We start from the raw sequence: 23,349 nt of genomic DNA, 5'->3' as shown, positions 1-23,349 counted from the left end.
AAAAAAACTTAAGATGAAAAAAAAAATGCTTTTGGAATTAGATCAGTGAAATTAAATTAGTGAAATTAAACTGCACACTCTGCTTTGCCTGTCTGACTCAAAATTTAGGCTCAAAACACCCTTTTCAACATAGACTTTAGCTAATAGGCAAATAAATAACTTCAAAATAAATATATTTAGAAAGCCCTTGACTACTTACAAAGTAAGCTGTGTTTTCCCACTATATTAGATTTAATTAGATAAGTTAAATCTAACCTTCAGAATTTTAATTATATTAAGTAAAGTTTTACTAATTCTATTTAATATGTTATCATCAAGGGGCCCAGCTTCACATAATTATACAGGAAGCGAAGCTTTGGCCTTGGTGGCGGTCCCACTTCAAATTCAGCCAGGCTTTTTGTATTAGCAATGTGTATTAACATTCTCAAACTCATTATTTAACTGTGAGGTCAAAATCCATCTCAGATTTTAATAATGTTGTTCTTTTCATAGCTTTTGATTTTTTTTTTTTTTTTGCTATAGTCATTTGGGTATATATCGGTTAAATAAAATTGATTTAACGTAGACAAACCAAAGCAGGTTAAAAGGTTTTTCTTGTTTCCATGTTTAAAATAATGTTTTCCATCTTTTTAGCTACTTTCTGTCAGAAAAGTTACTAAATTATCTTAAGCCTCATTTTCCTCATTTGTAAAGTGGCAGGTGATAATGCTGACCTGTGGGAAGCCTCTCCCTTTACCTCTCATCTAAATTCTCTTGGAAAACTGCTGTGTGACACTCATATGTTCCCATGATCTGTGGTCATGCGTATATGCCTGGCTACTCTGGTACGCACATTTGTCTGGGCCAGTCCTGTCAATGCCTCCTTGTTGTGGAGTGCTTGATTGTCTAGCAGCTTGGTTAATTCCTTGCTTGGCCAATGAATTCTATGGCTGTGGAGCCACACGTGTGCTCTAGAGCAGTGGTCGCCAACCAGTGGTCCACGGACCACGGGTGGTCTGTGAGGTCCGGAAGGTTGGCAACCGCAGCTCTAGAGCCAGACAACCTGCATTCAGATCTTGCCTTTCTGATTCTGCTATGGTGTCGCCAGGGCAAGTGAGTTCATCTTGACACTCCCTCAGCTTTATAATGCAAAGCACCCTTCTTGCGAACATTACATCAGTTACTGTGTGCTCTGTCCTTCTGAACAGCACCATAAACATTTCAGCATCGACTCTATGACCCTGGCCAGGCTGCTTAGCCTCTCTGGGCCTCACTTAATGCATCTATAGAAGGGGAGAAGGATGCCCACCACACAGGGTTATTGTGAGGCTTAGATGAACCCTTCTAGTACCTTCAGTTCAGTGTAAAACACTTTACAAATTCAAGTCTTTACCACCCCAATGACAATATGTGATGAATGAATTATTTCTCATTAAAAATTAAACAGATAATATATTACTTCATTAAACTGCTAATAGTGGCGGCACAAATTTTATGAAGCAACAGTGTAAGCCATGCTTCCAAGAATATCTTCTTTTCTAAAAGAAGAAAAAGTAGAGAATCTGAAAGCCAAATTAGCAAGACCAAAGACATGTTAACTTTCATAAAATACTCTCCTTCCTCATCTCTGTTTCTCATAAATATAAAATGCTACAGTGAAATTAACTTACATTAGGTACCTTCTCTTAGTATAATCTGTGGGATACATTTTTTTTCTTACCACCTGGACTAAAATCCTGCTCTATAAATTCACAGAAGTTTTGACCACAACTTGATTCTGAAAGACTGTAGGCTTGCTAGATTTTTCTGACTGGCCCCCCTGCCTCCTAAAAGCATTTAAATAGAAGGTTGAAGCCCTCCAAAATTCCTGGTACCAGAACCTGCTGTTCCCTGGGAAATGGGATCTTTCCCTGAGGGAGCGCCTCTGCTTCTCCAGACAAAAATCAAGTGTGGACCAATTCCAAAGCAAGGAGCTAGGTCCACATTACATTTCCCAGGGACAGATGGGTTTGTAAGGGGTGAGGAGTTGGGGGCCGTGATCAAGACCTCCCAATTATCGTGGCTGGAAATGAGAAAAGCATGGTTTTTGTTGATAAACAAAATACCTCTTCAATCACCAAAATTGCATTTGGCTAGAAAACAAATGGGAAGCATTTTTCTAGATAGCATTCACCTAAATAAAAGTTAGCAACCCACCTATAGGTCTGGAATCAATTGCTTCCTCCCCTCATTTCACCCATAACATACTGAAAAAACTACATTCCTCTCTAATTTCTGTACTTGCCAATTACTGCAGGTGGCACTACTTGGCACACAGGTTCTTGTAATATGTGACCATCCCACTTAAACCAACCTAGAAGAAAGCATGGGTAACTTTACGCTGTAAGAAGCCCCCAAATATAAATTATCTAGGTTTTCTTGGTGCTTTTTTTCTAACTGGAGATTTGCTCTTTCATTTCTTATAGTTCGGATCCTTTTCCCACTCAAGTACTTTTCTAATTTAGTCTTTTGTTCTTTTCCCCAGAGCAGCTAGAATATTTTTTTGAGAATCTCTTTATTTCTAGAACTTATTTTTTTTTTCCATAATGATTTGGTTTCTTTTTCTGTTTTGTAATGGTCTCTTCTCTTTGTTACCAAACTCTTATGCCTTTTCCCTGATTCTCACTTCAAATATAGGAGGAGAAAGTAGACAAAGAAAACGAAGAAAAAAATTGAACAAGCTAAAGAAAAACACTAAAAAACAGACTAGATTCTGTGATATTCTCAACTCATTCAGAAGTTGGAAAATGAAACAAAAGTCTACCACTAATGGACTAAAATGCCATTTCCCAATAACGTCTAACACATTCTACCAAGCCAATATAGTAGATATCCACTGAAATATTTTTTCATATAAGTAAAATATTGAAAACCAATAGTAAATACTACAAAATATACTATTCTCATCTTTCAACTGTTCTTTCTCTGAATAAAGAGTGCATGTTTTTTAATGGACTGAATTTAGAGTCCATATTTTTTCCCTATTCTTTCATTGTTTGCAATTCTTGTAACTTTTCTAAATCTTTTTCATCCTTCAACACTCAGATGAGATGTTAGATCCTTCCAGATACCTCCTCCCCTGACATCCAAGTTGGGCTAAATCTCTATACTCATGTTTCCACAGTACTTGGCAGACTTCTCCCATTATATTCACATTACCTATTCCTTGTCTCTGTTCTCCCACAGTAAGACAGGGCTTTATCTCAGTCATCACTCTACTCCTAGTCCTAGTGCTGGAAATATAGCATGTACAGGATATATGTTCATTGGACGTAACTAAAAAGTCGCAATGGATGGAGAAGACATAGATGAATAACAAATGCAAGTCTTTATCTCATTTAGGCATCACATATGCTTAGATGTCACTCTCTCCAGGACCCCTTTTCCTACCTAAGCAGGATCAGGAGTCCCTCCTGTGGCCATCTAATCTTTGGAACCACAGTACTCCACTTCAACAGATCTTTTTAAATGTCCAAATCCCCTAATTAACTATGTTGCACAATATCAATGAATAAGTCTGCATTATCCCCACTAAACCCTTGATTCATTGTCTAGCACTATGGTGGGAGATAAAAAAAGTTAACAGAATATTTAAACAAATCAATGGATAAATATAAACACACTTTCATATTAAATCTTGTTGGAATAAAAATTGCACTAATAGTTCATTCTCATTTCCAATTTTATGAATGACAGAAAGAGAAGAGTAAACAAAAATGGGTACCTTATTTCTCAGTGAATTTATTTTCATAATAATCTTTTGGAAATTTCATCATCTGGTTGAAATCATCCAATTATTTTATCGAAAAAATAGTAACTGAAATTTTTTTTCAGGAAGGGTTGTTTCCTAAATTTCACAAATACCACAATAGCAAAAACTTCTTGTTTATAACTTTACTTTTTAATAGCTAATTTTTTTCAGTCCTACTCTTCAAGTTTTCTGGAGCTTTGGAAAGTGCTTACTGTACATATTCTTTAACAATTCCTTTGCTATGGCCCTGGCTCAGTTCCCCTAACTTCCTAACAAGCTTTACTCTATATCCTGTACTTGCTACCTTCTTCCTAATAACCGAGACCTTTACTATTAGCCTTCTGCTTCATATTTTTACTTCGTTGTTTCAGTATTTCTGTCTCAGTCATCTGAGACAGAACCCATAAAACCATTGCTGCTGTTACTATTCCCAAATGTCTATCTTTAATTCTAGTATTTTCTTTAAGCCCAGATCCCTAACTAGGTATTTCATTGATACCTCAATGTAACGTATAGACAAAATGAACGCATTAATTTCCTCTTGATTTTTTTTTCGTATTCTTTAGGACAAATGGAAGCATCATTCATTTCTAGCTATACCCCCAGAGCCATCTATGATGTTTTTCTCAAACCCTGAGCCATCTATGATGTTTTTCTCAAACCCAAGAGCCATCTATGATGTTTTCCTCTGCATTGATCTCTTCATTTCATCAGCTTCCAATTCCTACTGCTCTGGTTTGCCTCTGCTCAGATCCACCACCATCACCTTCAGAATCTTTTTACTTGCCTAGTGTCACCTAACTATATGGTAACTCCCCAACAATTCTCTCTCTGCTGTTCCAGTTCCCACTAACATACACCTTCAGGATCCATGTTCCCTAAGAACTGTCCTAGTGGTGCTGCCAGCTTGTCACTACACTTAAGGCTCTGAGGATCTATGAACTATGTTTAAATGCATCCACTTGGCCTTCAAATCTTTCATTGCAAGTTTCATATAAACTTGATTGTATGAGACAGAAGAAATGAGAAAGGATCTAGTCTTATCCTGAGTGGGGAGCACAATGTCCAAAATGCAGTAGACACTCAATAAATACTTCCTAAAATGGAGAAATGGAAACTCGATAATTATCCAAATGGTATTATGTCACTCTAACACATAAAACCCTTTAATAGATTTTCATTGTCTACAGAATATAGTCCCAACTTCTGAGCAGGAGGTGACCCTTGTACACCTCTCTGGCCAGGCTTGCAAGAGTGCTCAGGGCTCCAGAGCCTCACAGAATCACTTGCTTCCTGTACGATGGGCCTTTATATATAATGTTCTCACTCTGATTTTTTTTGTCTGCCTCTTATTTGTCCTTCAAAATTAAATTCAGAAACTTCTTTGACCCACTCCATTCCAGTTTGGCTGCTTTTGAGAATATAACTCTACATTAACACGTATTACTCTATTTCTCTGTGTCCCCACCCTATGGTAAGCTCTTTGGGGACAGGGACCACATCTTTTTTATTCTCCATGGCCTTCCACCATGCTCATACGTAATACACTTCAGTGTAAATACTTTTGTTTTCTGTTGGCTGTAACTAATGAGCTATGCTGGGTATCTATTCTACTGGTTACAACCAATTAACTATATACCACCAACAAACTACTAAGCTGACTGGATTTAACCTTCTACTGAAGGCCCACTGGCTTCTACACTGTGCTCCATTCCACCCAGAAAGCCTGCATTTTTCACTAACATGTTTTTCCCATGTCATTCTGAATTTTAACTTCTGAAATTTCTATCTTTCAGCACAAGTATAAAATACTAGTGTCATATACTTTATTTGCTTGTCTAATTCCCCAAAGTTCTTTCAGTGTTATTGTACTTTACAAGGCACCCCCACAACAATTTGCCACATATCAGAGTCATTCAACTATTCACCTTCCTCCATATATTATGACATAGACTCCTTTATAGTAACGAACATGTTCTATTTGCTGTTCTGTCTTTCCTAAGTAACACTGTTCCTGGAACATACAAAATACTAAATGTTAAAATAATGAGAATCTGTGTTACAATGAACACCAGATCACAGTGCAGTGAATAACAAAATACAATCCTATGTATATGACTCTGGTGCGCTATGTACACCAATTTATTCTTCTATAACACTACAACACTGAGATTTAACTTTCTTTTTCATTTACTGGCATTTCTATCCTTCAGCCCTAACCCTTCAATCAACTTACTTTATATTCTCATTTGCAGGTACTTCGGGCAGCTGCACAGTAATCATGCCATCCAAGTTGGTCTTCCCGATGAAGGCAGGCTTGGTGCGCAGCACATCCGGCGCAGTCTTCGCGGTCACCCGGTGCTGCAGCCCCCCAGCACTGTTCCCACGATTTGTCAGCACGAATGAGTACGACTTCTCAGGCTTCAGGTTGACAATTAACTTCTGTGTAGCTCGACCATCCACTTCTTCTACCATTTTCCCATCATCATAGAGAATCTAGGGAAATACCACCGATCATAGAGAGGCTAGTATGTTTTCTAAACTCATGTGCACTTGCTTATAGAAAATGCACAGCAGATCAATTTCAATTTCGGGATAATTCCTAAGCCAATAAGTACTCACAAATTCTAGAGATTGCATCAATTTTTCATTTCGTTCTTACTGTGTAATGATAGAATATGTCTAACTCTAGCAAAAATACACAAAGAAATGCACAATACCTTTTCAATTTTGACTTGTCAGTTGTGACAGAAATGGAATGTGTGCAGAAATGCTTTAGGTTTCCAATGTATTATACACATCACTTTTTTTCTAAACGTTTCCATTCCTGTTCCTAAATATATTTTAACTTTCAAAAATGTTTCTCTACTCTTTATTTCATAGCCTTGTACTTCTTGCTAGCATCTCTCACCATCTCTCCATGGAGTTTAAATTCTCAACTAAATTCTCAACTAGAGTTTAAAATATGCAAAGAATTCAGGCCAATAAATGTATTTTTAAAAATCTGTTGCATTATATATAGGTAGAAATCATACAAATTTCCTTTTCTGGGGGAAAAACAAAAACACTAGCGTAGATGTAAAAAGTTCAACTTGCACATACTAGGTCACCTACAAAGGAATGCCAGCACTGGGCTTGAGCTCCTGCCCCCTCTTCAGAGTGGAAAGGCCGCACTGCCAAAGTGCCAGACTCAGTCTAGTATGTGAAAGCCACAAATGAGCAAGTATGTGTTCCAGAATCAAAGCGGTCTGTTTGCTTTTTGGAACTCACCCAGGTGGGCTGCCCCCGGCCCCTCCACTTTTACCTGTGATTTCTTACACATTCGAAAACAACTTACCTTGAAAGGCATCGCAGAGTTATAATTCTCTGGAATCTCCCAAGACAGCAGCACTGAAGTCTTCATTACAGCTTTGACATGAAAATTTTTTGCAAACACTGCTGGAAAAGGAAAAACAGTGTATTTAAACCACTCCTAAAAACCATGACCTGTCCTTTACCACCTTGGACCACAGGGCTTACGCTAGATGTTCTCTACTTTGATCAGAGAGAGAAGTGGTGATTTGCCTACCTGTTTAGAGCATTCATTTAAATACATCATTCTCACAAAGATCTTTCCTTTCTCTCCATTTCGGTCAACTATATTGTGTTTTCCTTACCTGAGGACATGGGGATGCTCTCAGCCAGACTTGGTTGGCATTCTATAACTGAAATCTAAGGCATCCAAAACATATTAAGTTTCACATACTTTACCTTTGTGCTTTGGCTGAACCTATTAACATGAATGGGTCGATCAGTTATTTATAGCTTCAAAATACTGATTTCCAAAGACCGATATTCCTTTAAAGGAGGAAGGCCATAAGCAGACAAATCCTACCTTGATCCACAGGCAGTGTCCTGAACTGGACACTGGGACTATATGGCCCGGGCCCTTTGCTCGTGTGAGCACGTACTTTTACATCATATGTGGTATCTGGTTTTAAGCCACTGAGTGTCAGAGTGGTGTCAGCGGGAACAATAAGCTGCTCCATTGGAAGGAGAGGGATGTTGATATCCCTGTACAGAAGGGTATACTTGGTGATAATGCCATTTCTCTCTGCCAGGACAGGTGGCTGCCAAGATAACTGGACGGAGGTGGAAGTGGTGCCTTCTGAGTGGAGGTTTTGAGGGAATCCAGTTGGGACGTCTTCTGGGACAGAAATCTCCTTCACCATCTCCTCCCCAAAGCCCACTTTGTTTCTGGCTGAGAGCCTGAAGGTGTATGACGCTCCTTTGTGGATGTCTGTCGCTGTAAAGTGGTCTTCTTTTTCGGAGAACTCAAGAGTAGTGAGTGGCTCCATATCCTTCCGGCCAAATTTTAGACGGTAGCCCTGAAGAGGTCCAAATGTGTCCACAGGGGGGTGCCACTGAATGAGAGCAGTATTCATCTGAGTGTGGCTAATCAGAAGCCGGGGTTTCCCTGGGACTGAAGCACACAGATGGAGTGGTAAGACCAACTTACATGGATGCTCACATTTCAATCATTGCTAAATGGAAACACCACTCTACGGGCATTCTCATTTCTTTATTAAAAAAAAAGGCGGGGGGAGGGCAATGCTTGGTCTGTATACCCTTGTGGCAATGTGCTACCTGTCCTACTCTATTAAAGTAGGCTGAACTGCTAGAATGTGATAATAGACACAAAATAGGAATTACTAAAATAATAATTTGAGGAAATATTTTAACATCTTCACATTTTAGACTTTCACACATAAAGGTGCATGCCACAGAGAAATGAACGAGTGCAGATTAGCCAATTAGATGCAGCTAATAACAAGTATAACGTATTTAATTATTGGTCGCATGCATGTACCAGACACTGCTAAGAGCATTACATGTACTGTTTCATTTGATTTACAGTCTTTACTCCCGACTACATGCTCTCATTAGTTATCTTGATTTTGTATAATAAGAAAAGGAAACCCAGAGAGCCAGACACAGTGCAAAGTCAGATGTGTAATAAGTGAGAAAGTTGTAGTACAAACCCAGGTCCATTGACTCTACAGTCCAAATAATTAACTATATTGTTAAGCTGCTTATAAATTTACAAAAAAAAAGTAGTTCCAAATAACATTATTTTGACTTAACTATAGCTCTAATTTGCATTTTTGTTTATACTTTACTATCCACACCAGTCATCCTCATTGAATTTTCATCCTTAATACAGGAATTATGTTATGAACTACCCTATAATGTTGTTGTGAATATTAAATCAGAAAATGCATGTAAAAGTCTTCATACAAGTTTTATATTGTATTACTATTAACATAATTCTCAATAATCAAAATACTAACCTCTTATAGTAAGGGGCTAGTTTCCTGTAAGTACATAATTTATATTCTTTTCAAGTTAAATAAGTTAGATATGTAAGAGTTCGAATCTGCTCATTCAATAGATGTGTACAACTGCAATATTTTAACGGAGAGCAGTTATGCCTGGAATCCACGCAGGAGGACAGTGGTAAATAACACAGAGCTAAAAGTTTCTTTGAGGACAGACCCAAATGAGGGAGGAAGAAGAGTATCAGCAAAATTAAACGAAGCAAAGTTGATTGGAAGGGAAGATGGTAGAAAGGAAGGAAAGCTTGCACTAATGGGAGACTGGCAATGACAAATAGTATTATGGGGATAGAGATTTTAAAAAAATGAAACAAATAAACTAAAAACAACAAAACCAGAAAGATGATAAGAAAATACATAGTATACTGACCTTGGTAATGACCTGGCTAACCTGTTCATCATATATTTTAGAAAGTTGAACCCCCAGTGGTAACATGCTTTGCCCAAGAACATGTTCATTAAGGTAATTGTATCCTTCATCAATGAAGTAACAGTTTTGTTCACATGTTGGGTAAATTCATATAACTCAACTAACCCACAATGCATGGGAAGAATAGTTCCTGAAGTTTGTAATGGCTATTGTGTGTGTGTGTGTGTGCGTGTGTGTGTGCGTGTGTGTGTGTGTGTGTTGAGAGTTGGCCCAGGAACCAAGTCAAACCAAACCAAAAATTGTATACTCATTGTTTCTCAGGAAAATATGCATGCACAAAGTTTAATCAATTAAGAAATTCTCAAACTACAAGTCATTCATAAATTGGAGAGCGTTTGAATTATTCCACTTCCAGTAGCTTTCTTCAGTTTCAGTTAGCCTTGGTCAACCATAGCCTGAAAGTATTAAGTGGAAAATTCCAGAAATAAACAATTCATACTAGTATGTTTTAAATTCTGAGTAGCCATGATGAAATCTTGAGCTACCCCATTGCATCCTGCCCAGGATTTGAATCATCCCTTTGATGTCTCCACACTATAGGTTAGTCACTTAGGAGCCATCTCCATTATAAGACTGACTGTCACAGTATCACAGTGCTTGTGTTGAAGCAACCCTTATTTTACTTAACACAATGGCCCCAAAGTGAAAGAGTAGTGATGCTGCTAATTCAGATATGCCAGAGAGAAGCATTAAAGGGCCTCCTTTAAGAGAAAAGGTGATTCCAGTACATTAAGCTATTTTGAGAGAAAGGGAACAGTCACATAACTTTTATTTCAATATATTGTTAGACTTGTTCTATTTTATTATCAGCTATTGTTAATCTCTCACCGTGCCTACTTTATAAATTAAACATGTATGTAAAGGAAAATACATAGTATAAATGGGATTTGGTATCATCTTTGGTTTCAGGCATCCTCAGGGGGTCTTATAATGTAGCCCTGGTAGCCAAGGAGGCACTACTGTATTTTTAGTTTAAATATATTTAAAATTATTTTCATTTTAAAAATCACTTTAAGGTAAACACTGAGAGGCATCCTTAAATTTCCCTTTATGTGTGTATAACATTTACACAATTTGCTCAATAAGGGTCAATGATGTCAAGGATTAAACACGTGAGGCTCTGCTGAGAAAAACTAGGGCCTTCAGCAGAGGATACATCATTCAGTAAACAAAACCCAGTTCAAACTACTGGGATAAAAAATAACTATTAAGTCTCAACATTTTCCAGATACCATATATTTTATTAAACATATTTATCAAAAATTCTGGTTCCAAGGAACTGCATAGTAAGTATGTATACAGTTTCTATAAGATGTATGTAAAGCTAGGATTAATCAAACACTTTTAGTTTTCTTCTTTTTTTAATTGATTTCAGAGAGGAAGGGAGAGGAAGAGAGAGATAGAAACATCAATGATGATAGAGAATTATCGATTGGCTGCCTCCTGTACGCCCCCTACTGGGGATCGAGTGATCAGCCCAGGCATGTGCCCTTGACTGGAATCAAACCCAGGACCCTTCAGTCTGCAGCCCACACTCTATCCACTGAGCCAAACCAGCTAGGGCTAGTTTTCTTGATAGAAACCACAAATATTCTAATAATATTTATACAATTTGTCATCCAAATAACAATATGTTTTTATTATCTGATGTTTCACTTTATACTATTGCTGTGGTACAAATTTGGAGAAATATAATGGACCAGTAAATTCTAAGACAAAAACACACTGGCTTATAAAAATGTTCATCATTCTTCTGTGGTTAAAGCTTAGGTTGGACTAATGTCTTTTTTTGTTTGTTTGAATGCCCTTTCTTAATTGGGGATATACATGCTGTGGGCTTGAATCGTGGGATCAAAGTAATGCTCTAGAAGTAAGAGTCAATCCATACCTGAAACCTAAGTTAATACTGACCAATGTCAACCCAATCAATTTAACAAATATTTTTAAAAAGTCAGAGTCAGTTCTGATCTACTGATTTCCACTGCCCTGCCAGGAGCGTCTTAGTCCTCTCTCCATTCAAGCCTGCAAGGTCATTCCTTCCCTTGGCAGAAGTTTCACTAAGCCTGAAAACTACGAGACAACCAGTCCCGGAACACCACCATACACAAGTAAAGAATTCCAGAAAGAAAGGAATGCTGAAGCAGCTAAAGAAAGAATACCAGTATCACCTCAGGGGAGGCCAGCCACATGACGCGAATGACTCAAAACCTCCACAAATGTGTGAAGAATAGAAGTACCTCAAGTTGGGTAAGGGTTCTGAGTATTTCATCCAAGTAACAGATAGAAAAAAAGGAAAAAGGAATGCGGAGAGTTCTACAACACTGAATATGTTGTTAAAAAAGAATTCTCCGAATCTCCACATATTGATTCCATTCCATTTCTGATTTCCAGAAAATCTAAACATATACCATCTATTCACTTTGTGCAAAGACTTATACACTGGCACACAGGAATCAGGAATCTGGGTGGGAAAATAAAATGGATAGTGCAGGGTCTATGTTCTCTGGTATCTGCATATTCTAAGTGGTGAATTGAAGAGATGCATTAGGTGGTACTGTATGTAGAGTCTGGCTCAAGGTTTCAGGTGCCTTAAGGTTTTATGTGGACCACTTTTACAGGTTATCCAGTAGTAGGTCAATGGTCCTGCTTCCTCCAGCATCAGAGCTGGAGAGCAGGCAGATTAAAGAGTATTAGATAATAACTCAGCAGAGTGTGGGGGTCATTTTAGTAGTGTCTTAGTGAGGAAGCAGAGAGAGCCCAGCTGCACAGTAAATAAGCTAACTCAAATTCATGCCATGGCATATTGTGATCCCATCTCCCTTTTGCTTTTTAAATTCTTCTTATTCCCTTACTAGATTCTTCTCTATTAGAAATCCGTTAGAATTTCAGAAACGGTATACAGAGTGTTGTCACCCGTTACTTCCTAGCGATAGCAATCACTGGGGATCCACGGAGGCACTCTGTTGGTCCCACTGGCTCTAAACTAAGCTCCAGTTTAACCTAGTTCCTAAGAAGAAACAGACCTGGAGAGTATTATGCTAAGCAAAATCAGCCAGTCAGAGAAAGGCACATATCACATGATCTGACTCATATGTGGAATCTAAAGAACAAAATAAACTGATGAACAGAATAGATCCAGAGACGTAGAAACATGGAGCAGACTGTGGACTCTCAGAGGGAGGATGGGTGTGTGTGGGTGGGAAGAGAGTAACCAAAGAATTTATATGCATATATGCATAACCCATGGACACAGACAATAGTGTGGTGAAGGCCTGGGGTGGGGGTTGGAGGTGGGGAGGAGGAAACCTGCAGGCTATAAAGAGTCAATTGGGGGGAAGAGGGGACATCTATAATACTTTCAACAATAAAGATAATTTTTTAAAAAAACATAATTCACTGGCCTAAGCCTATACTTCCAAATTCTCCGTGTCATAGTTGTCTTTTCTATCAGCTTTAACCATAGCTGTTCAGTACAGTACTGAAGTTTATGCAAAAATATAGAGAAAATTTCAAACCAATGAATTTGCGGGTTGCCTTAAATCTCAAGACTTCATGCAACAGGCCAATTAGTAGGAGATAGGACAATGTAAGAATTAACAAATAAACTACAAAAATGTCACAATCACTGAAATGTAAAAGCCAATACTTTATTCAAAGGCATCCCTCAGGTTACATCTTCCATAGATTAAGTGATGTCCAGTACATTTTGTTTCAAAGATATGATTGTTTACAAATTTTAGAAATATTATATTATACATTAATATATACTACAATCAGGAATTTTACTATTAAAATGAAATTTCATGAGAATTCCTGAATTCTCCATGGAAGCAATTACTAAATAGCCTAAAAACTGTGGTTTAGTTGAAGCTCATATATGTGAGATAAACTCAATAATTCTTCATAGTCACATAAATATAAGGTTTTTTGGTAATCGTATATAAAAACAATAACAAAATTTAATGAGTTTACTGATTACTTGGGGATAAATCGTGACTGGGGAATGCTTTTTTGGGGGGTTGGGGGGAGTGCTTTTTAACTGGTATGTTGGCAGCAAAGAAAACTGCAGATTTTCTCTACAAGGGGTTATAAATCTGGATTCTCCCTCCTCCAACCCAGGCTTAGTGGGAAGGTCTCAAGAAAACAAATGCACAGACATCTAAATTTTAAGTATTTCCTACCTTAATATCTAAGTCTTCATTGATTAACAAAGACCTGAAATTGTGAATGAAAATCCCAAAATAATTTTATATATAAAAGAGATCGACAATTCTAAATAAATGTCGACACGGTGACTAAAAGTGATTTTAATCTTTAAAATAGATAATAAAATAGACACTATTATTCCTTTCTCTAGGATCCACATCCTTTGGCTATACTTTTTCTGCTCCTTATAGGACCCCCATCTTATGAGAATGGGAGTTTGATGATTTCATGTAAAACATTTCAGGCTTATTAAGTCATAGTTATTAATATGGGAGTAGATGTATTTTCTTCATTTTGAAATTAAATTTCAGGAGTTTAGCCTTGGTTGTCTATATTCCAATAGAGGTTGTTTCCATAGCAAGACAATCAGTGTGCCCCATTGAACATGTATCTCCTATGCAAGGCAAAAAATTAGCTTGATCCAATGGCATTCTTTAAAAAATTAAAATAAAGCCCAGAAGACTATCTTGAAGGAATTTTGCCATCTGTAATCCTGCTGCTTGAGGCAGTTCAAGGTGGCAGGATATGAGGCAAATCTTATGACATTTAGACAAATTTGGCACTGAGCATGGCACCCAGGAGGGTGCTCCCCATCACAGCTGTTCTTTCCTGTATGCCTTTACCTAAAGGTGTGTTCCTAAAAGGTGTGAGAAGTGATTTTGAAGGAGTAAATCAAATCACAGTTTAAATGTTCCAGAGGAGATTTCTATGGAAAGTGGACAGGAGGATAATCCTTTTATAATCATCTCTTAATTTACTGGTTTTACAATGCCAGGCCTTCCTTCATGCTGGCTTTTCCTACTGTGGTCAATCAAAGTAACTCTAAAGAACATTGAGCTTTGTTCTTTAGAAAGAACAATGTGATATTTAGCCCTTTTTCTTTTCTTCATTCTCTTTTCTGTTCCCCGTCTTTTGTGCAATTTGCCTCCTTAGGATCCCATAGAAGGGGTGAGGAGGAAAAAACAACAAAAAATAAAACTAAGGCAACACCTAGTTCCAGATGGCAGCTCCTCTACCAGGGTTTGTTGTTGGGAGAGTTTGAAGCTGCTGAGTGCCTTCCCTACCTAGAGGATGTACCCTCTGAACCCCCCTGAGACTTGCTCCTTCACCCCATTCAAGCCTCAGCTCAAATATCCCGCCTCACAGAGACCTCCAATTACTCACTCCAAAATAACCCCTAGGGCCTGCCCTATGCTTAATATCAACACACCTTTATTTTTCAGTTTACCACTCACTGACATTTTATTCTATACTGATTTGTCCACTGTTAAGTAGCTAGTCCTGGTCAGAAAACAAATGGCGGGAGGGCAGAGTCTGCTTTGCTGACCGATGTATGCCCAGTAATGCTCCAAATAATTGATGCTCCAAATAATTGATGCTCCACAAAAAGTATCTGTTAAAGGACTGACTAAATAATTTAGGTAAATCATATTCCCATGTTCTTGTTTTTTTCTTCTGAAACACACACACACACACACACACACACACACACACACACACACATAGATATATATCAAAAAAACAAAAAGTTGATCAGGGCTTATTTCCCCCCTGGGTTAGAAGCCACTCGTCCCACTTAGAAAATCAGCATTACTGTCTCCCAAACATGTTCAAGGTACACAGCTGCACAGGTCGGTTACCTGCTCCTGTGGTGGACACCAGCTTGGGCTTGCTGCGAGCACCGTCTCCTTTGGTGGTGTAGGCTGTGACAGTGAGGGAGTAGGAAGTTTCAGGCTGCAGCCCAGAAATAATCATGTCCTGAAATGACACAGTAGAATGGCACTCATTCAAAACATGCTCCCAATGCTCTGGGGGGAAATCAAGGCATCCGCTAGCATTTCTGTGCATGCTTCAGCATTCCCTGCAGCCATGCCAAGCACTGGAAGTTGCATGCCTGGAGCTCATGCTATGGATGATGTTTTCATGCTGACATTGAAGTGGGGTCAGCCCACGTAGGGCAGCTCTGAGGGAAAGTAGTTAAAAACATAAAACCTGGAGACAGAACGACTGAATTCTTAAATTTAAACCCACTTCCCCTTATTTATAAGCTTGGTGATCCAAAGTGAATGAGTTCAACTCTGTGCCTCAGTTTCTCACGTGAAAGTTATGAGTAATAAGACCGCATAGGGCTACTGAAGGATTGAATGGGTTACATCAGGTAAATGATGAGAACTACGCCTGGCTCATAGTGAGCAATCCATAAACTAGCGGTTATTTTTCTGCCAGCAGCTCTCCATGTGCATCCCCTACAGCCTGGTCCACAGACTGCGGATGGGCTGATGCCAATGCAGTCTGTTTTACCACCCTGGGCCCATCTTGCCAAATGGTTGATCTGTTGGACCTAGACATCCTGAGATTCAGATAAGTTTCTCGGGACTCATGAAACATATCACTGGTTGATCGTGTAGGCTATGAATAATAATCATTATATACGCAGGAGAATCTTCTGTTCGACTGAATAATTTTCTGATCTAAAACCAAATACAAGGACTGGCTCTGCCATAACACAAATATTGTTCAAGTAATTCTGACTGTTTAGAAAATGTTAAATATCACCAACATTATTTATCAGAACTCTGTTTTTGTCTTAGTAAAGGCCCGAAGCTGTGATAGTTATTAAGACTAGACAGAGAACTGTTCGTCCAAATTGGAGGTTACACGATTCTTTACATAGAACTATTGATCTGTCCTAGAATTATTTTTAGAGATACACAGAGGGCAAACAATAATGAATAAAAAAAACCCTTTCAGATTTTTGGTACAGTTATGTTTTCAAATGAAGTGTGATAAATTTAAGAAAATATACAATGCCATCGCTTCCCACATCCGAAGACAATGTGAGTGAGAGCTTAGTGAATGGGTTGGATTGTGTGGAGGACAGTAGGACTTTTCTGTGCAAGGCTGTAATGGGCACCATAGAACTCAATGGTTGACAACGATTCCCAAATATGACAGCTTTTAAAACGTGCTTTTCTCAAAAAAGTAGGCATATCAACAGTGTGGAAATTCCAGTATTTCAGATTCCATCTTGAAGAGCCATTGGGAATACTATTCTGCCAGATGAATGGACTAAATTTGGGAGAGAAATTTTATTTTCAGGAACTTGGAATGGTTTCACTAACATTACAGAGAATATAAAAACCAAGTGAACCACCCGATAGTGGCATTTCAAACTGTAGCAGACAATAGCTAGTCCAAAAACCGTGATGGGTAAATGCCAACCTTATTGTTTTCAATGTCCTCCTTCACATGCTACTTGATTGCTGCTGGAAGCAGGCAAGGCTGGGAGGAAAAAAGAAGCAAGGCTTGGTTCTGCCACCGAATTGTGTGGCAAGAGGTTTATATCCTCTGAGCCTTGTACAAGCTCCTCAATTATACAAGTAGGTTAACTACTCGTGTCCTTCCTCTAGCCCGTATGACAAGATATTGTAAACAATGCAATTTGAAGTTGGTCAAGCCCTCTGTGGCCCTACAATCTCAGCTGGCTACATCTCTGTCTGCCTGGATCACACCTTCTCAGGATACATTTTCTCTCTTTAAACTGAGGGTGTATTTCCCTGGTGGCTTCCTACCCTCTGAGGGTTAGGGTGGCTGATATCATGGCTGGCCAGTTCCTCACTCTGTCTTTTCCTATCCCACTCCACTTCTTGCCCTTACTTGCTAAAAGTTGGCATTACTGGATGTTCTGTAACAGTCCCTAGTCTTCTGTTCAAAACAAACAAACAAAACAAGGAAAAAACAACAATGACAAACAACTGCATTCATTTTCAAACCTTAAAGGCTTTTCTGCCTTCATCCCGAATTCATTTCTAGCCCCGACTTCCTCCAGTAGACATACATTGCACACATCTGTTGGACGGTTTCCCTGGGCTGTCACGTGTGCCCTCAAGCTTCACTTAACAGCTGAACATTCCCAGAAGCACACTCCTCCCTTTACTTCTTTATCTTAACAAGTGGTGGAGCATCTTCAAAACTTCGAAACCATGCTTGGATGTCTTTTTTCTTCCTCAAATTCTTGGCTAGTCAGCAAGTTTTTGTCAATTCTTTAAAATATTGATCATAAACATCCCTTATTCCATTTCTGTTGCCTGGACTTTGTTGAATTGTTATCCCTGCGTGGCTATGTTAGCAAAAGAGCTCTTTCTACCTGTTTCCTTGTCTATCTTTTTTCTGTCTAATCTCTCCACTAAGTCTGAAGGTAATGACCCACTGAATAAGACATGAAATCAATTTAGTCAGTCATGACTGCATTGAAAAAAGAAACAGAATATACTTGAATGCAAACTATTAAAGTTTATATATATTTAAAGGTAAGGTATTATTTTGAAAAACTTTTATTTTAAACTAATACATGGGTGGTGACATGGTCAAAGAAGTTTATCAAACACTGCTATGCTATTGATTTTTCAGCGTTATACTAAGATTGATTTCTTGGCTGTATTTAGCCTAACTTACTAACCAGAACCCTTGATTTCTGTCAAATTGGCTAGCTCACTGTCACCTGACTATATCACACTTGTGACTGCCTCAATCTGCTCATCTTTAAAAAATGTCCCCACCTCCAACTCTATAGTGTGTGCGTGCGTGCGCGCGCGCCCACACACACACACACACATACACACACACATACACACACACACACTTTCACCTCTTCAATCCCTGCTTACCCTTTAAGTTCTCAACTAAATTTTCAGGACCTCTTCCACCATCTGGTCTAGTGTTTCTAAATGCCTAGCGCTTACTGATATTGTCACTCATTTACTAATTAATTATACATTGCTTGATGTCATCACATATATTGTATTTTATGAAACGTTTCCAAACTTTACATCCTTCCTAGCCACCTAGACTATAAGCACTTAAGAGGCAAGTGCAGCATCTTGTATCCCCCCCCCCCCCATGATCTCTGAACGCATAATAACCTGGCCACTCAGTGTACTTATGTATAAGGGAAAGCTTGCAAATCTTGATATGTCAAGGGACCAAGAGATAGTGGCCCCCAGCCTCTGGCTAGTAAGTCCTTTGCTTCTTTCTAACTACCCACAATGCAGTTCTTATACATGGAAAAACCTTATTTTAAAATCCCAACTCTGTGGTCAGTCTACACTGAGTGGCCAGATTATTATGCGTTCAGAGATCATAATAATCTGGCCACTCAGTGTATACAGAATAAGCTCTCAATTAATAACATAATCCACTCAATCAATTCTTTTTAAAAACTCCTCCCTCAGTGGGATACATTTTGCTTCTTGCCATGACTCATTCAAGTTTAATAAAATTTGTATGGGTACAACAGAGTTGCCATTTCTGGATAGAGTTAATTGGTGCCAGATCTACATCATGTGATCTACTGAGTTGGATTTATGAGCAGCCTACAACAAACATACAACTTGACAGCTCGAGTCCATGATGCCACCACTTAAAGCGTGCCTCCTCTAACTGTGTCACAAGGCAGAGTTAGTAGCAGCCACCAAAATAAGATGAGCTCATGATATTTCTTATGCAATCAGTAGCACCATGCCAATGTCACAAAACCAAACCAAAATATAAAGTATAATGTAGTAAAAGTAATTTAAAAATAATTGGTTAGTTCATGCAGTCAAACAGTGATGATATATCACAAATACATGAAAGAGGAGTATCAGGAAAAAAATAAGCATTTATCATCTGTTTTGACAACACAGTCAAAAATTACTCACATGTTCAGTAGTATCATCAAATTCCCACTGATTGAGATTAAGAAGGTTGGGGAGGGAGAAACAAAATAAAAAGAAATGAAGAGAAATTTGTAGCCTGATAAAGGCAATGGTGTCCTTGTTAGATTTAAGAAAAGAAAAATAAAAGCAATTGAAACAGTGTATACAATCAAATTCCAAAGAGTTTAAGTGCATTATGCTGCCACCTTCATTCCCAATTGAAACGTCAAAAGTAAATATGCTCTGTATTGTTACCACTAAAACTGCCTATTTTCCAAATTTTCCATTGGGATAAATTAAGAAGGCATAGTAAAAAGCTACTGCACACTACGTTGTGACATTTATTTTGACTTTTTCTTTAAGTTACATAGTTAATTCAAGTCACTATTAAGATTAACACCTCTCCTCAATACTGAAATCCTATAGTTCTGGTGAAGTCCTGCAAGATGTAATGAAATTTCAATGAATATTTAAAGAGAAAATATGAGATGAGCCAAAAAAAAAAGGGGGGGGGAATATACAAGGAAAATCAGCAACTTAATAAAGAAAATCCAAGTAAGAAGAGAAGAAGAAAAGGAGATTGAGGCGTTGAAGGCAATTTTGTATTATATGATTCCATTACCTACCACATTCTCAATAAAAAGAGCAACAGAACTACAGTTCTGTAATGTAATATTATCTAAGAACAGAAGAACATTGAAGCAGACTTACAAAATAAAACATAAGTACTGATGGCTTTATTTCATATTATGAGAGTGCTCTATTTTACAGGCAGCACAAATAAAAAAATTTGAAAAAGCAAGCCAGTGGCCCTTTCCCGGATCTCAGGGACACTATGAATCTCCAACCCCATTTACAGAACTGACCTCTAAACCAAAACCATACAACTGGTTTCAAGGTTGAGAAGTTAGCGACTAATCCAGCTCCCTTTATTAGAATATTTCAAGACTGAAGCAAACATAAGAATCTTTGTGAGTTGATTATGTCAAGACTTGGGGTAAATAATTTCCTCAGAGCCACAGGGCTATTTATTTGGCCTCTTCTTTTCATTGAGGCAAAGATGCAAAGTTTGGCAACCTGGTAGTTCACAACTTGGTTCATAATCTTTCTCACTTTCATATAAAACAAGGAATATTCTACTAAAATGTGTCAAATTATTTTAAATTTATTTTTTAATATTTTGATTTTGAGAGAGAAGAAGGGAGGGGGGGGGAGAGAGAGAGAGAAAGAAAGATGTGATATGAGAGTGAAACATCAATCAGGAATTGAACCAGCAACCTTTTGATGTACTCTATGACACTCAACCAACTGAGCTACACAGGCCAGGACAGAAATGTTTCTAATTTTCAGAAATATCAGCCATTGCCATGCCCAGCTACCAATTTGCTGGACAAGCAAAGCACTTGCCTATTCATCATATCCCATCAATCTTGGAGCAAGCATAAATAAGCTAGTCCAGCGGTCGCCAACCGGTGGGCTGTGGACCACTGGTGGTCTGAGAGGTCTTAAAGGTTGGTGACTGCTGACTAGTCCCTGGGGTATGTATAATCCCCATCGTTGCAGTCACTGATTGAAATTTTCCTCTCCCTTTTAGAAAAAAAATGACATATGGATTTATTATGGTGCTATCTTTGAATCACTACTAATTTATGGACAAATTAATGTTGTTTTAAACAACTGATCACAAAACCAAGTTAGGATCAATTTCTCACATACTCAACTAATGCTTTTCCTAACTTGGCTCAATGTAAGGATCCCATTTATTCCCTGGGAAACTCTCATTTTTATCATGGTCATTATCTTCATTTTCTGGGAAATGAAACAATTCTTTTCACCAAATATGTAATTTAATAAAGAAGTTATAAATAATATACTATCAGGATACCTTTCCTGAAAAAGAATGTCTGTTCTTCAACGGGAGAGCTCATTTATTTAGAAATTAGGTCAACTTAATTCTAAGTAGTTGTAATACAGTAGAAAGTAGATGCTATTAGCAAAACTGCTTCTCAGAATTCTTCTCCTTGATTTGATTAAATCTAGTTTGAGGTCAGAAAGGCAAACTCAGATACAGCTATAGAGAGCCGAGAACCTGCATTTGAAGTAAACAGTTACCATGTTTTTAATCAGATGTGTCATTTCACTACAATTTATTTTCTCACTTGATGGCAACTCTGATTGAGAAGGCATATGCACATTATGTACAGGATTCTGTACGAGATTTTTAAAATGTAAAGAAAATCAAAATGGGGCCCATGTCAAGGGACAGACTTAAGTAAAGTGTCATAGAAAAACAGGTACGGAACAGAGCCTCACCTGTGCATCAGCCAGCATGACATCCTTCAGCATGGGCTGGCCCTTGGGCTCCCCGTTTTCCATCTTCACATAGTGCACCTGGTATCCCCGTATCTGGCCATGCTGTTTGTTGGGCACGGGCGAGCGCCATGTGACTTTAACAGATGTTGAGTTGACAGCCTCTACCTCGACTTTGCGAGGAGGACCACTAGGAACTGGAACAACATCATCGGATAAAAGAAAATTATAGGCACTTGCCCCACCCAGTCACAGCATTTTCTTTACTTAGGTTTTTTTTTTTTCTTTTAAAAAAAATGGGCAGACCCACTATGATTCCTTTGTGGAATATAAACATTTTCAACCAATGAAAATGCTCAACCAATCTGCTCTACCTTTTAAGAAAAGATCAAAAAACATGACCAATGCCAAAAAAAAGTATGGAAGAAAAAAAGAGTATCAGAGAAATAGAAAAACATGTAAAAAATGTACAAAAGCCAAGGAAGATGCTTTGAGGTTCAAAGCATTAAAGCACAAAGAGGTATAGCATTGAAATAATAACAAAAACTGGTTGTTGGTTGCTGTGTGTTTTTTTAAAGGTTTCTTTTTAGCAGAAAAAAAAAAGATTCTTGATTACATGGATTTTCTTCTTTTTTTCTCATATCAAAGGTATTCCATACAACAAATGCCAAAACTTAAATGCGGAGCATCAGTGCTTCTGAAATATGCAAGACAAAATGCCAATAAGAAGATAAGAAGGCAGTTTTTAAAAGTTAACTTCAAAATGTAAAAGAAGTGGCTACAAAAAAAGCCAAGGAAAATGCAGAGACTTTAGATGGAGGTACAGAGGAAGAGCCTGGATTGCAAGGTCATAGGAGCCAACTGTCCGTTTAAAGGGAAGCAAATTAGTCTGTTCAGATTGAAAGCAAAAAATAAAAATAAAAAATAAAAAAATCCCAGGCTGTAACAAAGATAGGTCTTTGGCAAAAAGTGACGTTAAGAGTGATGTTGGGTAAAAAAAGATGAGCAGAGAAAAATGGGATATTGTTAGCCTATCAAAAGACAGCAGACCAAGATTGTGTCAGAAGGGAGCAAACGGACGTAGCAGAGGCAACATACCATCTTCATCGGTTCGAATCAACACGGACAAGCTCTCGGGGCCAGGGCCGACGTCTGTGTGGGCTGTCACAGTGATCCGGTACTCAGTCCATTTTTCCAGCTGTTCCAAAAGGTATTGGGTAGTGTCCGAAGGAATTCCCAAAATCTCGTGAGGTTTGTCATCTTCTCCATCCACTGCGGTATACTTGATGGAGTATTCAGTAATAATGCCATTCTGTTTTTCCACTGGTGGAGGTTGCCAACTTACCAAAATACTAGTGGAACTTGGGCTGGTACAACTAATGTCTTGAGGAGGAGCTGACGGCTCTTATTTTGGTAGTGAGTTAAAGGAGGGTTTGAGTGAGAGGACAGGAGTGGTTGGAAAAAAAATGATAAAACAAAAGAAAAGGCAAAATAAATAAACGAACATTAAGGGCAACGAAACAAAAACAAGGCTTTGAAACTTAAAATAAATTTTTAAAAATA

General features: G+C 38.2%; 1 protein-coding gene across 32 annotated transcripts in view; it reads right to left on the bottom strand.

Moving 5' to 3' along the window:
• PTPRD (protein tyrosine phosphatase receptor type D) overlaps positions 1-23,349 on the bottom strand; it is a 2,215,209-nt gene that overhangs the window by 155,736 nt on the left and 2,036,124 nt on the right. For 14 of the 32 annotated variants that reach the window (XM_080668837.1, XM_080668841.1, XM_080668865.1 and 11 more), the window contains 7 exons: positions 22,885-23,190; positions 21,790-21,983; positions 19,480-19,506; positions 15,421-15,538; positions 7,644-8,231; positions 7,107-7,207; positions 6,006-6,265 (listed from right to left, as the gene is read on the bottom strand). In XM_080668837.1, the coding sequence (XP_080524963.1) occupies positions 6,006-6,265; positions 7,107-7,207; positions 7,644-8,231; positions 15,421-15,538; positions 19,480-19,506; positions 21,790-21,983; positions 22,885-23,190 (1,594 nt within the window). The remainder of the gene's footprint in view (positions 1-6,005; positions 6,266-7,106; positions 7,208-7,643; positions 8,232-15,420; positions 15,539-19,479; positions 19,507-21,789; positions 21,984-22,884; positions 23,191-23,349) is intronic. The other 18 variants (XM_080668850.1, XM_080668853.1, XM_080668854.1 and 15 more) reach the window with 5 other exon arrangements.

This window comes from Plecotus auritus, assembly GCF_963455305.1.
Source record: "Plecotus auritus genome assembly, chromosome: 5".
In the NCBI taxonomy this organism is placed as follows: Eukaryota; Metazoa; Chordata; class Mammalia; order Chiroptera; family Vespertilionidae; genus Plecotus; species Plecotus auritus.
Note: the sequence above shows the minus strand (reverse complement) of the source record. Positions and strands in the feature narration are given on the sequence as shown.